General features: G+C 31.8%; 2 protein-coding genes across 2 annotated transcripts; one reads left to right on the top strand and one right to left on the bottom strand.

Annotated features, from left to right (window-relative positions):
• The first annotated feature begins 6957 nt into the window (after positions 1-6957).
• Positions 6958-13692, top strand: LOC146902176 (K+ transporter 1). The gene is made up of 11 exons (XM_085738973.1): positions 6958-7256; positions 9025-9390; positions 9638-9695; positions 9791-10108; positions 10187-10432; positions 10537-10635; positions 10742-10774; positions 10864-11049; positions 11127-11321; positions 11410-11485; positions 12712-13692. Exons 1-11 carry the CDS (start codon positions 7093-7095, stop codon positions 13635-13637), a joined length of 2667 nt encoding a protein of 888 aa, XP_085595099.1. The 5' UTR covers positions 6958-7092; the 3' UTR covers positions 13638-13692.
• Positions 13693-14911: 1219 nt separating this feature from the next.
• On the bottom strand, positions 14912-19319 carry LOC146902175 (RING/FYVE/PHD zinc finger superfamily protein). The gene is made up of 7 exons (XM_085738974.1): positions 19214-19319; positions 18857-19119; positions 17192-17277; positions 16954-17100; positions 16315-16438; positions 15359-15645; positions 14912-15234 (listed from the first exon to the last, which is right to left on the bottom strand). The coding sequence occupies exons 2-7, from the start codon at positions 19056-19058 to the stop codon at positions 15142-15144; spliced, it is 939 nt and encodes a 312-aa protein (XP_085595100.1). The 5' UTR covers positions 19059-19119; positions 19214-19319; the 3' UTR covers positions 14912-15141.
• Between the last annotated feature and the right edge of the window lie 1170 nt (positions 19320-20489).

The raw sequence follows: 20489 nt of genomic DNA, 5'->3' as shown, positions 1-20489 counted from the left end.
GGAGTTATACTTATTATTGAACATTATTTCATTCATTTATCACCAATGATACGTTTTTAACTCCAATTAAATACATCCAATTCCTATTTTTTATTTTGGTTTAAGGATTATTTTTTTAGGGAAGGTTTAACATTTATCTTAGCAAGTCCATCAAATACAATTAACTGAAATCAATTCTGATTTTTTTTTTGTCCTGAAACAAAATATCCGATTTTTTTTCATTCCCAAAATAAAGATTGAATAATTCTTACTATGTTACTATACAATATATATTTTGAAAATAGAATCAAAAGAATATAAACTTAAATTATATAAAAAATTAATGGTTACTACAAAATCTAATTAAATTACTTTAAAAAGTTTCACTTTTATCAAATCATATTTTTTTTTGACAAATCAAATCATATTTTTATTATTTGACATATATCAATTATTTGATCTCTTTGATATTTAAATATCTGAATTCAAATATTTTAATTTAAATATCTGAATTCAAATATTTTAATTTAAATCGTATTACTTGTTTTATTTTAATATCCGAATTCAAATATTTTAATTTAAATTATCTGATTATTCAAAAAAAGCATATTTTATTAAAGTTTGTATTTTTTGAATACGAAATGTTTGATTTCTAATTTAATTTCAAATATTAGAATTTGAAATTGTAAAACTTCCTTTTCTAATTTAATTTCAAATATTAGAATTTGAAATTGTAAAACTTCCTTTTATACATAAACATTAAATACAAATTTGTGAGGATGAATGTGGTGAGAGTATTTTGTGAGGATGAATGTGGTGAGAGCATTTGTAAAAAGAAGAGAATGAGAATGCCACTTGTCATAAGAATAAGAGAAGGGCTACGGAATCGGCCGTAAATTTATATTATATAGATACGGTTTTTAATGTCATCCAACTCCAAAAAAATACATAAATCGACTTCGACTATTGGTGTCTTTGAGAGGACCAATTGTTGAACCACATGATGACAATTTTTTGATGAGGTTGATAGAATTATGAATTCATTGATACACATTATAAGTCTCTTACAATGAATCAACGTAAATATGACGATCTCGAACAATGCATACTTTTTTCTTTCGTGAGAGGTTCCTACAAAATCTGGAATGAGGAGTTCTGATAAGTTTGTTGGAGGAAAGGTGTAAACCACAAACATCATGGTATTAGAAGCACCAAACTTAACCGGGAAAGCTACATAACTATTTCCTTTCCTGAGGGTGTGAGCAATGGAAGCTAGTCAGCCAAGGTTGAGGAGAATCTTGATGTCATGAATCAACGTAGATACCACGAACTCTAACACTACATACTTTTCTTCTTTCTTTCGTGAGAATTGAAATGTTAAAGTTCCTCATATCTACATAAAAGCAAATAAAATAGAGATTTTATTTGATTTACAAATACAAAGGTATTTTACTCACCTCCGTGTAGATATGGCGAACTCTAACATTCCAATTTTCTCGAAGTAAGTTTTGAATCTTCCTAATCAAGCTCCTACCACCAACGATTCCAACATCCTCCCTCCCCCCACTAAGACTCATTACCATTACTAACAGGTCCATATGTAGCTCCACATAAAATAAAATAAAAAATCTATAGCCCGCACTAAGCACTCGCCATGCAATATTTTTTTGCAAATCCTTCCGGCTATTTCCCATCCACATCCATTATCACTCCACAACAACCATTGAGCATATTCAATTTCTACGAAAGCACATTAATAATGGCTTGCAATTTCTACAAGACAACTCATGCACTTGTCTTTGCCCGCATGTAATTATTTACATGCTGTAGAGTTTTACAAGAGGGACAAACATGTCTTCAAAACCAGGATTAAATTTGCTTAATGCCTCCATAACTAGAGATGGTAGTAAGTGTTGTTATCCTACTCAACTCTCTACTCAGCTTCTCCTTTCAAAAATACATTAATATTCAAATTATTGGAAACACGCTTTTTAAACTGACTTAACTATAAATCCAACCTCTATTAAATAAGCACCAAGTAGTTCCAAACAAAGCTAGCCAAAGAACAATCATGAAACACATGTAAAACGTTCTCCTCAACTTCGACACAATTATCACAATAAGTGGTATTTAAAACTCAGATCAAACCAACCGATCGAATATGAAACTGATGGGGACAAAACCAGAATGAAAGTTAAATGAATATTATAAAAAAGGCTTAATTACACTTTTGGCCCCCTAAGTTTCTCAAAGTTGTGATTTTGGCCCCCTAAAAAAAACTCTTTCCAGGCCCCCTAAGTTTACTTTCTGTTGCAATTTTGGCCCCCTAGCCCAATTTTGACCCAGTCAACGCTGACGTAGACTCATTTTTGTATTTTTTTAAATATTTTTTTAATATTGTAATTAAAAAATAAATAATTTTTTTATTTTTATTTATTTTTAATTAAAAAAAACTTTTTTATTTTGTAATAAAAAAAACAAAAAAATAGTAATAAAAAACAAAAAAAATTATTTTTTGTAATTAAAAAAACAAAATTTTTTATTTTATTTTATTTTTGTATTAAAAAACTGTTTTATTTTTGTAATAAAAAACAATTTTTTAATTACAAAAATAAATTTTTTTATTTTTTTAATTAAAAAAATTACACATGTGGCGCCCACGTGTCCGTTGACTGGGTCAAAATTGGCGTGGGGGGCCAAAATTGCAACATAAAGTAAACTTAGAGGGCCTGAAAAGAGTTGTTTTTTTTAGGGGGCCAAAATCACAACTTTGAAAAACTTAGGGGGCCAAAAGTGTAATTAAGCCTATAAAAAAATACCAAACAAAATGAAGGTTATATACTTTTATTGCACCCCACCACCTTAAAGTATCCACTATTTATCATTGCCCCCCACCCCCCCAAAGGTTAATTTTGTTTTTCTTATATGTGTGTGAGAATCAATATATCATCGATAACGAGGAACAACTTTTGTTGTCTTTTAAATGTCTCTGACTCTGCACTTCGTTGTTACAAAGGTCCCTGACTCAGAATTAAATACAAAGTAATATTTGAATGTGCACTTTCGTTATCATTTTAATCTCTGACATTAAATAATTATGTTACCTGATGACGTGGTAAATATTTTATGTTGATAAAGAGTATGAGGTGTCACATGGACTAAAGTGAAAGTACAAAATTGTCACTTTATTCTCTGAACCGAAAATCAATATCCCCAAACTGATCCCAATGAAGTGTTGCTCTTAGTTAAAAATTGGGTCATCTTCCTCAATGAAACTGTTACGTGGTTGTTTAGTGTCAGTTAAGTCCACTTAACACCTTCATTAAGGAAGATGACACAGTTCTTGATGAAGAGCAACACTTCGTTGGGACGAGTTTAGGGATATTGATTTTCGGTTCATGGATATTGATTTTCGGGAATATTGATTTTCAGTTCAGGGATCAAAGTGACGATTTTCAACTTTCACTTTAGTCCCTGTGACACCTTATATTCTTTGCCAGCATAAAATCTTTGCCACATCATGAGTTAACAAAATTATTTAACGTCAGAGACTGAAGTGATAACGAAAGTGCACATTCAAGGACTACTTTGTATTTAATCCTGAGTCAGGGACCTTTATGAAAAGAACATTTACTATTTTTTTTGGTAGTAAAACATTTAAGTTTAATTCACGGTTATATTTTGACTCAATGATTTGATTGAGTGATCATCGGTCAAAATTTAGTAACGTGGACAATAAATTGGTCAATGACCATGGGAAACCTTTCTTAGAGACACACTTGATTGGACACGAATCCAAATAAAAATATTTGGACACACACACAAAACGAAGAAAAAATTAAAAGAAAATAAAATTACAAATTGATGTGATTAAATACTTTTTTATTTAATTTTGTTAGTTATATGTGAGTGTGTCCAAATAATATTTAACGTGGTTTGTGTCTATATGAAAGACTTTCCACCTTTCCTAAATCAACTACAAAATAAACTTTTAACCATTTTTGGAACATTCAAATTCCATACTCTCCAGTCCACCACAGGGCCATGGTTGTAATAATCAGAAATAATTTTTTACTCTAAATAAAAATATACAAATCAAAATCATCTTCCTCTAAAAAAACAAATCATATCTTCCTACTCTTGTTAAAATAATGTAGGAGGGCAAAGGAATCACCATAATTATTACTGAACATTCGAAAGTAATAAATATATGGATTTTGCTAACAAATATTTCAGGAACTCTCTCTCAAAAAAAAAAAAAAAAGGAACTCTTTTTATGGATTTTAAATTAAAAAATTATTCTTAATAAAAATAAAATACTTTAATTTTCAATACACCGATATCACAATTTTTTATAATAACATACCATTTAATACACTTTCCCTTAAAAAAACCATTTAATACACTTAAATAGTGATATGATTACACTCATTAGCATCTCCTTTATATATAATTTTGGCCAAAAAATTCTAGACATAAATAGAGTACAAATTATCAATTCAATATTGTTTTTTTATAAGTAGTGACCAAAAGTTTACTCATGGCTCTGGATTTGAATTCTCTCTATAGACTTCACTCATTAAATATATTTTTTGACCAAATATGAATATTATTATTATATTTTTTAAGGGACGAATATTATCTTATATGTTAGTCTTGAGTTTGATTTACTTTTTATAAACAAATTAGATGTTTGATTTATTTTTTATAAACGAATTAGATAATGTAGCCCTCGAACAGGGTTTATTATGAAATGGTGGATAAAACTTTATAAAAAAATTGTATATTGCCTTCGACCTCGTCTCAAGTTTGATGTGTGTAGCAATTTGTAATATATTAAATTTAAATAATTAATGGCACCGTTGACTCATGAATCCCATCCCATCCCAATAAATAAAAAGCTGCACGAAATACGACCTAAGAGTAAGAAGGATATTGTGTCATTAAGACATGCCACTATTTTTTAAAATAAATAAGGACTCTATTTGAATAAGAAAATACAGTATAATTTTTTCTCAATTTTTTCAAAAAGAATTGAATGGATAGTTCTCTAAATTTTAAAAGAAACAAATTTCTCGGTCCATGAATAATGAGAGATAGATATAAAGATAAAATTAATGTGATTTATGTGAAACTTAATTATATCAAAAACTTCGATTAGGGTCATGTTAAAAAGGAAATTATATAGTATTTATTGCATTCAAATTTGTATGACCCTATTGAATGCAATAAATACTATATAATTTTCTTTTTTAGTATCCTTAACCAGTGTCCGGAGGTACGGTTAACATTTCCATTATTATTATTATTATTATTTCCTCTCTAAACACAATAATTATTTTCTACGGACTCGTGAACTTAACTTAATTGGTAAGTAACATTGTATAATATATGCAAGGACGAGTTCGAACCCCAGACAATACACTTATATGTTAAAAGTGAATTATATGTTAAAGGTGAATTTCTAACCACTAAATGATTTCGAAAAACCATCGAAGTATGCAAACCGGAAAGACAGTTAGATTTTGAGAGAAAGAGAAAAAAATTCTCTAGTAGCGTACAAGATCCAAGTCCAAGGATAAAGGAGATATCAAATGATTTAAATCATTAAAAATAATATTGTTAAAAAAAATCATTAAAAATAATATTTCTTTTAAGGGAAAATTCTTATTTTTTTTTTTGGTTACAATGCTAAAGAAAAAAGAAAAGAATGGAAGGAAAAAAACAATTATAAACTACACTCTGGGAATGAAAGTTCCAACTACATCCATCTTCAAGGGATATAAGAGACCATTTGAAGGGGAGATATGGGGAACCAAATTATGATCTAAGGAGGCTCCAAGCTTGGCCAAGAAATCCGCACATTGATTTTGCTCTCTGAGAGTGTGAAAACCAATAGTATTACTTTGTTCTATCAAGTCCTTCACGTCTTGAATCAAATCGACATAAACATGAAACTTGGGAGTTGGCTTTGAGGAGGATAACACAAAGTAAAGAGTAAGAGCAACAAACGAGCTCTTCAATCCCCAAATTTTTTGCCAATAAGAGGCCCTGATAAATAGCATATATTTGAATGTCCCAAATTTTTAAATATTTATTCAACATTGTTTTTAAATAATCAATTTATTACATATTTATATCATTATCTTTATTTCATTTTTCCAAAAGTTCTCTAATTCTTTTTCTGTTAAGGTGTGTTTGAAATATTTCCAAATGCATTAATTGACTACTTTATGTTTCTATATAAATGGGGTGGGAATGAGCCGGGCCGAGCCGGGCTTTGCTTAAATAGGCTAGGCCTAGTTGAAAAAACTAAGGCATAAGTGTTGACCTTTTACCTGTCAAAGACTTTATTTTAAGCCTGGCCTGACCTTTTTAAAAGCCTAGCCTGGCCTATTAGCCTGTTTAAAAGCCTAGTTTGTGTTATAAATTCCAAACAGAGTTTGTTCATCAATTTTTTTTCCTTTCAATTTGTGCAACATACTTAATAGAGAGATAAACATTAATTAGATACAAATTAAACTAATAAAACACAATTGGTGTGAGTAACTCTTGACTCGTTAGATGAACTTCGTGTGATATATGAGGGAAATATCAAGGGTCGTGTTGTATCCCAAATGCAAAATAAATAAATAAAAACTGAAATAATAATAATTGTGGTACGAGAATTTGAAGGATAAGTAATTCTCACTAGATATGCCCCCATATATATATATATATATATATATATATATATATATATATATAATGTGGAAAAATGTAATATACTTATATACGGGCCGACCTGATAGACTTTTTTATAAGTCTAAGCCCGGCCTAATTAAGTTAATAGGCTTTTTAAAAAGTTCAAGCTTGACTCATTTATTAAACGAGTTAGGCCGAGCCGGACTTTTAGTAGGCCGAGCCATAGGCCCCTGACGGGCGGCTTGGCCTATTCCCACCCCTATATATAAAGACATTAGAAACTTTGTGTATGACATACCATCACTTTCACACGTATACATAAATATAGATTCAATTCAAGAACCGCCTAAACATGCCTATCAAAACCGTGTACTAACAACTACTGGAAAAAAAAGATTCATACAAGGAACAAGTTACTAGAACATAAAAATGGTGCTTCCAATGACTATGTGTGGCCAAGAAGAACTTGAATTATCAAGAGATGGAAGTCACTATAGTCTCACAACCGGAATATTACCTTCTCTTGGTGCCAGAAGTAACCGGAGAGTTAAACTCAGACCTCTCATTATATCTCCTTATGATCGTCGTTACCGGTAATTCCTTCTCTGTTTATCCTTTTTTCAACGTTCTTGGTAATCTTATTTGAGACGTGTCAGATAGTAAATATATATGATTATCTGTTTCAAGTTTCAACCGAGTTTCAAATCTTGGTTGGAGGTGTCTAATCTCCTGTTAGACCCAACGCCCGTTGATTGTTTTCTTCTTTCTTAAGATTTCACTTTGTTTTTAAGAAACACAATGAATGGTATTAAGGTTTATAATTAGTCTTTATTAGTCTTGATTAGTCTTTAAATTTTCCAGTATTTCACATTATTTTTTCAATGTTTTTTTTCCTTTCTTGTGACAGAGTTGAGAGACATGACATTGATTTTTCTGTTGCTTTGTTTCTGACGGAAAATTGTTAGCTGTTAATGTTTCACTTCTTTCATTTTCTGTTTGTATTTGATGTTATTATGTTATTATTTTATTGAATTTTTTCTTCCTGGTCCTCTCTTTTATTCTATTCTTTGAAACCATTCAAGAAATTCCATCTTCACGGAATTCTCACATAGAAGGTTGTTGAATAAAATAAATAAATAAAAAAAACAATATTTTTCTTTACTTTTTACTATTTATTAATTACTATTATTTGTATTCTCTTGAAAATACTTATGGTTATATGCTTATATTTGTTTGTTTTGTTACTCTTTAGAAACATAAACCAACAATATCTCTTCTTAATGATCCCCGCCTTATACTAAAACAGAAAAAAAAATCTGGTTATCTTTCGTTTTCTTTTATGTTTTATACTAATCTTTTTAATTAACAATTTAATCACTCAATTTTCTCGAAATGTTCTTATTTTGAGATCTACCCAACCCATTTAAAAATTGTGTTTGTTTTGTTCTGTTTAATTTATTTTTTTACTCTTCAAAGGAACATCCAAAAAGTTTACACGTGTTTCTAGTGATCCTATAAAGTTTGACTTTGTTTTCCTTGTATAGGAAACAACCAAGAAGTTGGTGGTGTGTTTTAATGATGGCTATGAGTTTGTAACGAAAGAAATTTGATGTTGGATTCTCAACTGAAATTCCTAAATTACCCGTTTTGTTTCTTGGCTATGTAACTGCTACTCTGTTTGTGTAAAGAGTCATTATCTATGTTTCTCTTATTATGTTCTCTCATGTCAATTTGTTTAACTGCGGTTTGTGAGGGTTCATTTGTCAACTGTGACTCCCGTTGAATATAAGATTTTTTTAGGTACCTATAAATAATGACAAAACTCATACACCTAATGATTTAAGGATGTTTTAGATTAAGATATGATTTTTAATCTCACTTGTATGATTGCTTTCAATTCAATGTAATCGGTCAGCATAGTTTTTTAAAACTCCTCGTCCCAACAGCGGATTGCCCCATTTGGGGTCTCGTTGGCGGGAAGTTTCCCCGCACGAATTGGATGAGGGAAAAGTCCCACAAGCTGGTTTGGTGGTTTGGGAAAATATCTATTGTTGATAATGTCTTAATTTTTATTTTACTATTAAAATTTAAATATTTTTTCTACCAATTTAATTGAATATTGTACAAATTTGATTATTTTTAAATATTGATCGTGGAGCGGAGACGGAGATTTAGGAGGAGAATACTCCCCAAGGCGGGGAATGGAGATGATGAGCATTTTGGATGGCGGGAGTACTCCTGCCACCACCCCGTCTCATTGGCATCCCTATTTCTCATCTTATTGAACATAAATAACTGTTGCATTTGAAATTTACAGTTTTCTAAGACTGTTAAATAATTTAAACTTTTTGGCATTTGCAGGATATGGGAAACTTTCCTTGTTACATTGGTTGTGTATACTGCTTGGGTATCTCCATTTGAATTTGGATTCCTTAAGAAACCACAAAAACCCCTTTCTGTTACAGATAATATTGTCAATGGATTCTTTGCTATAGATATAGTTCTAACCTTCTTTGTGGCTTACCTGGACAAAACTACCTATTTGTTCGTAGATAACCCAAAACAGATTGCTTGGAAATATGCAAGAACTTGGTTTGTACTTGATTTTATCTCCATCATTCCTTCTGAGCTTGTTGCACATATATCTCCTGCTCCTATGCAAACCTATGGCCTATTCAACATGCTTAGGCTTTGGCGTCTTCGTAGAGTCAGCGCTATGTTTTCTCGGTAAGATTGAAACTTGACAGCTTTGGTGCATGTTTGGATGAGCGATGAGATTGATAAAAGCACAGTGAGCCACTCACAAGTTTTCCGCAAAAGCTACACTTTGTAGCTTCACAAAATCACGGTGGCTCACTAGATTTTTCAATCTCGCTGCTCATCTAAACATGCATTTATCTCATAAAATCATGTATATATTTTGTTTCTTTGTTGTGTAGTTTATGACAGTAAATGTTGTTTTCTTTGAGCCTAGGCTTGAGAAGGACAGAAACTATAACTATTTTTGGGTTCGGTGTGCAAAGCTTATTTGTGTAAGTTTTTGAATATATTGTGTTTGCAACCTTTTAAGAAGGAAGATAAATTAGATGTAAATGAGATGGACTAATAATCTGAATGATTTTCACAGGTTACTCTATTTGCTGTGCACTGTGCTGGATGCTTTTATTATCTTCTTGCCGCGCGTTATCATGATCCAGCAAAGACATGGATTGGCGAATCAATGTCAAATTTCCTTCAGCAGTCCTTGTGGACAAGATATGTGACAACTATATACTGGTCCATCACTACTTTGACAACAGTTGGTTATGGAGATTTGCATCCGGTGAATGAAAGGGAGATGATCTTTGTCATATTTTACATGCTCTTTAATCTAGGATTAACAGCATATCTGATTGGTAACATGACTAACTTAGTTGTCCATGGCACAAGTCGAACTAGAAAATTTGTAAGTATCAAGATATTTTTTAGTTAGTGATTTCATATTTTCGAAATCGTAAGACTCATTGTTTGTGACAAATCTCAGAGGGATACCATACAAGCTGCATCAAGTTTTGCTCATAGGAACCAATTACCTCCTCGTCTACAAGATCAAATGCTTGCTCACTTGTGTTTGAAGTTTAGAACAGACTCGGAGGGCTTGCAGCAACAGGAGACACTTGAGTCTCTTCCTAAAGCCATCAGATCAAGCATTTCACATTATCTTTTCTATTCTCTGATGGATAAGGTTTACTTATTCAAGGGGGTTTCAAATGATTTGCTCTTTCAATTGGTAATTGCACCTTTTAGCCCTAACTTGTTATTGTTAGTTACATATTTGTTTTCATTTTCAACTTGCATTAATGACTTGTATTTTGCTCGATTCAACTATAAAAGGTATCTGAGATGAAGCCGGAGTATTTTCCACCTAAAGAAGATGTTATCTTACAAAATGAAGCTCCAACTGATTTTTACATTCTAGTCACTGGTGCTGTGGTAAATGTCCAAATTACTAATTTGAAATCTAAATGCGGATTTTCAAAACTGCTGATTATAATATAAACTGAAGTTTTTTGTGGTTTCTAATAAATCTATTTGACAGGACTTGGTAGTTCTCAAAGGCGGGGTTGAACAGGTAATTTTATTTACAACTTAATGCATGATAGGAAAATGTGTTGAACTATATGATATGAACTAAATCTAAACATTGGTAATTGATTTCAGATTGTCGGTGAGGCGAAAACAGGAGAACTTTGTGGCGAGATTGGTGTACTTTGCTATAAGCCACAGCATTTTACAGTTAGAACCAAACGATTAAGTCAACTGTTGAGGCTGAACCGTACCACCTTCTTGAATATTGTTCAAGCTAATGTTGGTGACGGAACCATAATCATGAATAACCTTCTTCAGGTTTGTATAATATCATAACGATTTATTGCATGTTGACATGTTTATGTATTTTGATCATGACTTATTATTGTGAGCAGCATTTGAAAGAGCTGAACGATCCAATTATGGAGGGAGTTTTGGTCGAGACAGAGAACATGTTAGCTCGCGGTAGGATGGACTTACCAGTAAGTCTATGCTTTGCAGCAGAAAGAGGAGATGATTTGTTGTTACAACAATTGTTAAAACGAGGTTTGGATCCAAATGAATCTGACAATAATGGAAGAACAGCTTTGGTGAGTGCTTAAATTTGATTGTTGATCTTTTTTGTATTTTCTATTTTCTTAATCTATTGTGCTAATTCGTTGTTCTTACACAAATCAGCATATAGCAGCATGTAAAGGAAAAGAAAACTGTGTTTTACTTCTGTTAGATTATGGGGCAAATCCCAACGTTAGAGGTAAATATTCACTGTCTCTAAACTTCTTTTTTGGCAAAACTATTTAATTAATTATTCTTGGCCTTTATCCATATTCTTATTCATTTACTTCAAATAATTTTGGTCATAGTATATTATATGTAATACAGTACAGTACTAGTATAAGTTTAGAAGTAATAATAATATACAATACATGGACTAATCAATTTAGAAAACAATGACAGATGAAAACTATTATTCATGACAATTATTGCCAAGTCATATTTTGGAAGTCCTTAGTAAGCATTTGGTTTCTTTACTTTATTATAAAAAACATCTACTTCTATCTACCAAAAAAAACTTCTACTTCTGCTTATTTAAAAAATAAATATTTGGCCTTATTATTTTTATGCTGATGTATGTGTCTGCCATTTATTTTCTTAGTTGACTTATCTTTTCCATATTAGGAAGTCAACACTTACTAAAAATGAGCATTAAACTAATCATGTTGTACTCAATGAGGAAGCAAAGGTCTAAATTTTAAAAAATTCTTTCTGTGGAGCCATGTGCTTCTGGGTTGCTTCAAAAAATAAAAGACAACTAAATAAACTTACAAAATGGATTGCATGTAGTACCAATGAACTTATGAATTATTAATCTTTGGATTGACTTTCCTTGTATTATTTTGTTTATCTAGACTATACCACCGGCCTTTAGTAGTGGCATTTACCAATACACGTTGAATTTAATGAGAAAATAAAAAAATAAAAATAATTGATGTTAGATAATATTAGAAAATGATGTCATTTATTTCTAAATAATAAAACATAGTTTGTATTATGCAAAGTCTATTCCTTCCCTTTATTATAAAATTATTGGTCTCTCATAGTCAAGAGCTTACTAGTTGTAGATAAAATGTTCTACTAACAAGAGATGGTCATGTGGTTACATAATCCAGACTTATTCATACCTCTTTTTCCCTATAAAATTCTTAATTAAAATTTTAGTAATTTTTGTGATGTTGGGTCGTCATGGTTTTAATAATTTCACAAAAAATATTATATATTGTAGTGCTCACATTCATCATCAATCTCATCCAAATTGCACAGCCCATGTACTAGTGTTGACTTAGAAAAAAACTATAATATAAACATTTCTTTTCATGAGGCTTTTGACATTAAATTACAATTAGCACCTTCTATGCCTGATGAAGTAGTAATTTGATAACTCAAAAATAAAATAAGTTGATTATGGTAATTTACTTGCAGATTCTGATGGAAATGTAGCACTGTGGGAGGCTATACTTGGAGGACATGAATCAGTAACAAAACTTTTGGCAGAAAATGGTGCTACCTTGCAAATTGGTGATGTTGGTCAATATGCATGCACTGCAGTTGAACAGAACAATCTCAATTTGTTGCAAGACATTATGCGATACGGTGGAGACATCACGCTTCCAAATAACAGCGTTGGAACCACGGCGTTACACGTGGCAGTCTCCGAAGACAGTGTTGAAATTGTCAAATTCCTATTAGAACATGGTGCTAACATTGACAAACAAGATAAATATGGTTGGAGTCCAAGAGATTTAGCTGACCAACAAGGACATACAGAAATCAAAGCTATTTTTGAAGCCAAAGGAGAAGATAATAGTAAGATTCAATCTTTTGTTTCTGTGCCTATTCCTGAGAGGCAGGATAGTAAAGTAAGGTACCTTGGTAGATTTACAAGTGAACCAACAATGCCTACACCTCAAGATGGACCATTTCATGGAAATGATGGTTCGTGGATCCAAAATCGACCAAGGCGTAAGAATAATAACTTTCATAATTCACTCTTCGGGATAATGTCAGCGGCAACCAAAGGAGAAAATGACCAATTTTTCAGTGTTCAAATGAATAACAATGCAAGGAATGGTGTGAAGAGTGTTTCGCGTCCAACCAGAGTAACAATTAGTTGTCCTGAAAAGGGTGAGGTTGCTGGGAAGCTTGTGTTGCTACCTGAAAGTTTTCAAGAGTTACTTGAAATTGGATCTAAGAAATTTGGTATAGTTGCTACAAAGGTTGTTTGCAAAGATGGAGCTGAAATTGATGATATTGAGGTTATTAGAGATGGTGATCATCTTGTTTTTGTTGGTACTGGTGGGGTGCTAGAATCCAATTGTACAACACCCTCTAATGGTGTCAATCCATAATGTGTACTTATGATGATTGCTCCAATGATAATTGACATATTTGATCATTTTACACAAATCAAGAAAATGTATAAATGAATGAAAGTGAATAGTACATTAACGTAAATACAAAGCGAGATATATTGAATTGAGAGTGACACATTATTTAAGACCAAATTTACAACAAAAAAAAAAAAAAAACGATACTTGGCATAAAACCAATGTCACAAGCGCTAGGCAGGATATAGGAGCAACAAGAAAAAAACAAGTAAAAAGGAACAAAAAAGTTGTACCAAAACGGAAAGGAAAAAAAAAGTTGACCCCAATTTTCTAGTGACAAGACAAAGAAGAGCATATTAATCAAACAATACTATCTTGCTTGTTGCCAATTCTATGGATTTCCAAAACCATGACTACAGCAAAAGAGAAGAGGAAGTACAAAAAGGAAAAGAGGTTGAGGTCTGGTCTATCAATAGTAGAAATATAAGTGCTCATTTGCAAGAAACTCGACAGCCACATGTTAGAGTACATTACAAAATTAGAGTCAGTTTATATAACTGTTATTGTACGTTACAGAAGAAGATGTTTCCGAATCAAGAGGTGATTTTTAAGAAAGTTACATGTTGAACAAGAAGGACTGCAGGTTTATGTCACTTAATATCCAAAGACCGTGATTTGAGCTTGGAGTTAAATACAAATAGGAAAATGTTATCATACATATATGACAGAGTTTGACCACTAATCGAGATGAAATTTCACTTAAAAATACCTTGAGTAGCTGCAGAAAAAAGGTAAGATGCCAATGAAACGATCATAAAGAACATGCAACCTTCAACTAAATTGGAAATATACCATATAACTTTTTCTGGGTATTTTAAAACAGATTTCGATCCGTATGAGCCTGACCAGACATTTTGCTGCCTACCGATAACAACCCATTTGAAGAAACAAAATATTAATTCCAGAATCGAAAATAATACATGACCCACTTTTGCCAATTTTTTAAAACTATAAAAATATCCGTTTTCCTTTTCCCATTCACATTTTTTTGTAAGTATTCACATCATGCATGAATCTTTTTATTTCCTTCTACTTCCTATACAAAAGAGGAGGAAAATTATACTTTCTTCCACTCTATTTTTTCACTTGCCAAATAACTAAAAATTTAACCCATGTTTATTTCACCTTTCAGAAACCATTGAATTGGTAGAGATCCTTTTTCTAATCCTTGGTCATCCGAACATATGACATGACATCGGCGAGGTGACGAATCAATAAAAGGTAAGTCCATTGAGTTGACAATTAACTGCTTATATTTTCCTCATTTTTTCTGACACAGATTTGGAGTATACAGAATCTGGTAGGATCCAAGAATTATATATAAAAAAAAAAACGATGATATAAACAATTCCCATGCTCTAGCAAACAAGGTTGCCAAGCATAAGAGATTGAAACCGTCACATAAAGCAACAACTTGATACGAAAAATAATTTGAAAGCACATTTTTACAGATTTGTTCCGTGAATCACAAAAGCTTAAGCATTTTTAGGCGACTTTCATGTTCAGGGTCTAACTTGGGTGGGAAATAACTGCCTTGTAGATCCTCTACTACGTATTCCTGTAAATATTTACAACAAAGAAAGTTTGATCACTGTGCATCAGATTCAAATAAAGTATCAAATGATTTAGAAAATAGGAAAAACATTTCAGGCGACAGATTTCAACTAGCATAACGATCTTACCTTTGTAAGCTCCCTCTTGGTGAGGATGTGGTAATGCCGCTGCCAGATCCTTTGAATTGCCATGGTGGATGCAAGAAAGCCATAAGCTACACCAAGAATTGCAAAGATGACAACAAAAACAACTACAAGGGCAAAGCATGCCTCCATTGATGCAGGAAAGCAATCCAAGATGCCCCATCCGTAGCAACAGTTCTGACAACCAGCCATTCTGGGGTCGTTGCTATTGAGGGAAGAGCAATGCAGTATTAGGCCAAAAAATCCAATTAGTACAAAGAAGGCCACCACTCCTGGAACATGTATATAAATTGTGTAAGAGATAGAGACGTACAGGGAAGGAAAAACTATAGCTTTTCAAACAATTATCACAACACGGATAATTAACTCTAGTACTAAGCATCAAAATAGTCCACTGAATGAACATGATATAGATAATTAAAATCTTTGATATATAATACATGAAAAACTATTTAATAACCATGCGAATAAGGAAAGTCAGTAGAATGAGCAACTCGTGTTAAAAATAACTTTTCATTTACCACGTTTATTTTTTCCCCTCCCCCAAAACAAGAAAACTTAGATGTGTATAAATATTTGTGTGTGTGTGTGTTTTCTCATGCGATAACTTTCTGTTCTAACATTTGGATTCTCTCATGTTAATATGTTACTACCGTTTGGCTTTATTCAAATCAAATTTAGGTGTCTGCTAATGCCTATTTTCTCTCCAACATGACTATAGCTAGGCCAACATTCTCTCCAATATTCTTTCGGACTTGCATAAAACATGAAGGACAAGGAAAATATCGACGAAAATTACAAGTATCTGTATCTCAGATGATATGGAGAACTATGGTCCCCTAATTTCAGAAAATTTCACGGCAAAATACCAAGTACACATGCAGAGGAATCTCGGCCATTTGGTTAAAACAAACAACTCCAGTGGACGCATGTTAACTTACCAATACAATAATAAAATGGTATAGGATGCCTTGACAATATCCTATCCCACCCATCATCAAATGAGTTCCTGAAGTTCCCATCTTTGTCCATGATGTACGCAAAACCACCAATAGCAGCAATCACCTGGAAAATAAGTAAATAATAATGAATAAGGCACTTCCTGTGTAATCCCCCCGCGAACATTAGACTATATGACAAGATATGTCAAAACAACTAGACAGATCAAACCGGAATCAAATTTTATAAAAAACAAAACTAGAAATACCATAAAAAGAATTCCTTAAGGTCTAAAATTACCAATACTGTGGCATTGGTGTCTCCTTACCAACCTGATACCAGCACAACCACAACTTCTATATCCAACTGTTCTGAGGTTCATGGAATACAGACATTTTGTCTTCAATAACTACAGATACTAACTAAGCTACTAAAATGCTGACATAAAAGTTTAGTTTAGCAATCACACAAGATTGGCATCATATTGTCTCTGAAAAAGAGCTCTAATGTAGGATGGAATTGATATAATAAATAACACGCCCATAAGTATGGCTTAGAAAGAGATTGACTTAAAATTGAAATAATAGAAGCAATGCAAACTTATTCAATATGAAATGGATATAATGTTAAAAAATACTCACAGTTTGTACAGCCAGAAAAACAAGGAAAACATCCCTTGCCACAAAAAGTCTGAACTTTATTTTACGCCAAGAGTTGTCCTCATACGTTTCAACTCTAAGATGGAATTGGGCTTTGCAGGTGGTGCAGTGTGAAAAGGCAAATCCTTCCTATGAAGCACAAAATAAATAGGTCATGTAATTGTCATTTGAACTCAACCAGTAAAAACTAGCAGTTAAAATTACACAATAAAACATTCACCTTCACTGAGCGCCAGTGATCAAGACATGAACGATGAACAAACTGTTGGGTTCCTTTGCACATGCATGGAGATATCAATTCATCCTCTGTGAAACCAAACAAAAAATAGGTTTAGGGAAACACGTACTACCAATGTAATACCAGCCGAATTGTTTTTTTCTACTATCAAGTAGCATTTATCTAATTAATTCAACAGGCTATGCGCCATGTAATAGGATATGCTGGTATCAATGAGAAAAGCACAAAAAACTTAATCATCATTCTATCATTAACATTCTTATGCATAACAACCAGTGACAGACCCAAAACTTTTGTATAGTGATGGCAAAATTTATTTATATATAACTCTTGGAATTTGGGTTGGGTCTATCTCAACCCTATAAAATCGGTGGAACTCTAAACACATTTAGAACATGACTGGAGTGGCTCAATAGAGGAAGCAAGCGGCCCAACAGATCTTGGATAGACTGATATCATCTTAAAATTTGGGTTGGACCTAACTCAACCCTACAAAATCATCTTGCAAGGTGAGGATTGCCCAAACTTAAAAGCAAATTGTGATATCGTATCTCATCAAATGTGAGACTCTTAACAACAATTTTAAAATATTAGTTTTTTTTTTTTAATCAGCAAATATTATTATTAAGCACGGCTAGCACAAGATGCACTTAACCCACATAGGAGGAAAAAAGAGTACAAAAGGCTACATATAATGATTTTGTGTAGTTTGTTAAAAACATGACATCATCTTTTATATAGGAATACATGTAATATACAGAATATATAATGATTTTGTGTAGTTTGTTAACAACTAAAGGCTAGAGGTGGTGCATATGTTGCCTTTTCTCTTCTAGAGGTAGTGCTAAATTTATGCATGAGACATATATAAGCAAGTTAAACGAGAAATGAGGCGAGGGCCATGGCCAGCATAGTTGCAAACATGGGTCCTTCAATGTGCATAACACAGAAGATAATTCAAGTTCTTATAACCACAATATTGATTTATGCTGAAAACAAGAAGTTTTCACATCGAAAATCTTGTGTTTCTTTCCAAATATTTAGCACAGAGAAATGGACGTAAATAAAAATCTTTGATATTGAATGACAATAGTTTCCTGCTTTCCTACGGCCTAGTTTATGCCATCAACATTACGAGGTTCCTTTTATCAACTTAGAATTAAATTAAAACATTACACAATCAAACACAAACGAACATACATAGATAGCCAAGTTATCCACTTTCACCTTCCATTAGATACAGCGAGTGACAAACATTATCAAAAACTAAACTACTATATTCCAAAAGCGATAAAACTAAAATAAAAATCTTAAGCTTTTCTGTTTTACATAACAACCAAATCGACGATTCATATCTTAAGAACAACAGGGATCAATTCAAATGCCAAAACCACAATATCTGATCAAAATGTCACAAATCTTGATACCAACCCAACCGGTTCATATCTTAAGAACACTCATTACACTCAACAAACCCTTCAATTTAAACTCTGCCTTATCAAATCCTTAATCTAATCCTAACCAAAAAATCCTTAATTTAATAATCCAAATCACATAAAGGCAAAAAATTCTCACACCCACAATTCACAATTTAAAAATTCCAAAAATTCCAAAAAAATTGGCATAAAACTGAAAACGAAAATTCACCTGGATCAGAATCGGATTCGAGGCAAATTCGACAACAAGGGAGTGAGCCAGCTTCAATATCTTCTTGATCCTTAATCTCATTAGAATTTCCAGTTCCATGGGAATCATCATCTTCAACCTCATCTTGATGAGCGAGTAAGGGATCGGAATCGCTAGGGTTTTGTTGAATCGGTGGAGGTTGTAGCTGAACTTCCCCTAACATAATGAATCACCGTTCGATTTCGATCAAAGAATGTTCGAAATTGAAAACCCTAACACAAACCCTAAAACAAAAGAACACGAGAAGTATTAGACGAATGAATAATAAAAATGGAAAGAGTGAATGAAATTATAAAAATTTATTTAATAACGCGGTACCTTAATTATATTTAATGATTAATTAGAGGGAAACTCGGAGATAATGGTGTTGATTATTGAGGAATGTCGATGGTAACAATGGTATCTTAATTTCCTCAAAAAAAAACAATGGTATCTTAATTCTTAGGTGTGTCTTGTATGAAATGGGAAAGGTGCCAAAATACTGTTTTGGATTTATGTTGTTTTGATTTCATTTGGAGTATGATGTTAAGAACCTACCTACTCCATGACTTCTCACTTATCTAAACGGGTGCAAATGCAATGATTTCACATTTTTTAGATTATTTAATAATAATCTAAAAAAAAAATCTATTCTTAATGTCTGCCAAAAATACAATCTTACTCCTTCTTAATTTTTTGACACGTCATCAAAATTATATCCTTTTGTGTCTTTTGCTTCAACCTCCCTCTATTTTTTCTCTTTTAAAAACAAATTAAGACAAACTCATTCGATTTTTTTTTACAAGAACAAACTCATTCGATAAAACACACTAACTTAATCTTTTTTTTAAATAACAAACAAACTTAATCTTTTATTTTCTAATTATCTATTATTTAATTATAAAACTTAATGTGTACCACAAATACAATCTTTACTCCTTCTTAATTTTTTGAGTCGTCATCAAAATTATATCATTTTGTGTCTTTTGCTTCAACCTCCCCCTATATTTTCTCTCTTAAAAACAAATTAAAACAAACTAACTTGATAAAACACTCTAACTTAATCTTTTTTTAAAGAACAAACAAACTTAATCTTAATCCCAATCAAAATTAATTTTTCTATAATTCAACTTCTAAATATCTAAAGAGTTAAAAACAATTTACAATATTTCTACAACAAAAAAAAAACAATTTACAATATATTATCCTTCTCTAATTATTAATGTTAATATGTCTCTAATTATTAAAGATGATGTAATTTTGTAACAAATAAATCCAATTTTTTTTATAGTTTTTTTTTTACATTTCCAATTTTTTTTATAGTTGTATCTAAACAAATTAAATTATTTAAAACATGTGATTTTAATTACAATAACCAAACACAATAAATCATGATTTGTTTTATAAATGCTCTTAATTAATAGATATCAAAATCACTTTTATTTTAATTTGTAACAAAACGGGTCCTGAATTGTTTTTTTTAAAGAGGTGGTTTTTATCATGATAACTTTGGGAGAGTTACAAAATCTTTCTCATTTATAAATTATGCACGGGGTTAGTATTTATTATGAGAAATACAACTACTTTACATAAAATTAGACATCTTCAAGATTAC

The sequence above is a fragment of the Medicago sativa genome, chromosome 8, assembly GCF_051527215.1.
Source record: "Medicago sativa cultivar Bolivia chromosome 8, Bolivia_mono, whole genome shotgun sequence".
NCBI classification, from domain to species: domain Eukaryota; kingdom Viridiplantae; phylum Streptophyta; class Magnoliopsida; order Fabales; family Fabaceae; genus Medicago; species Medicago sativa.
This window is presented reverse-complemented; position numbering and strand designations above follow the sequence as displayed.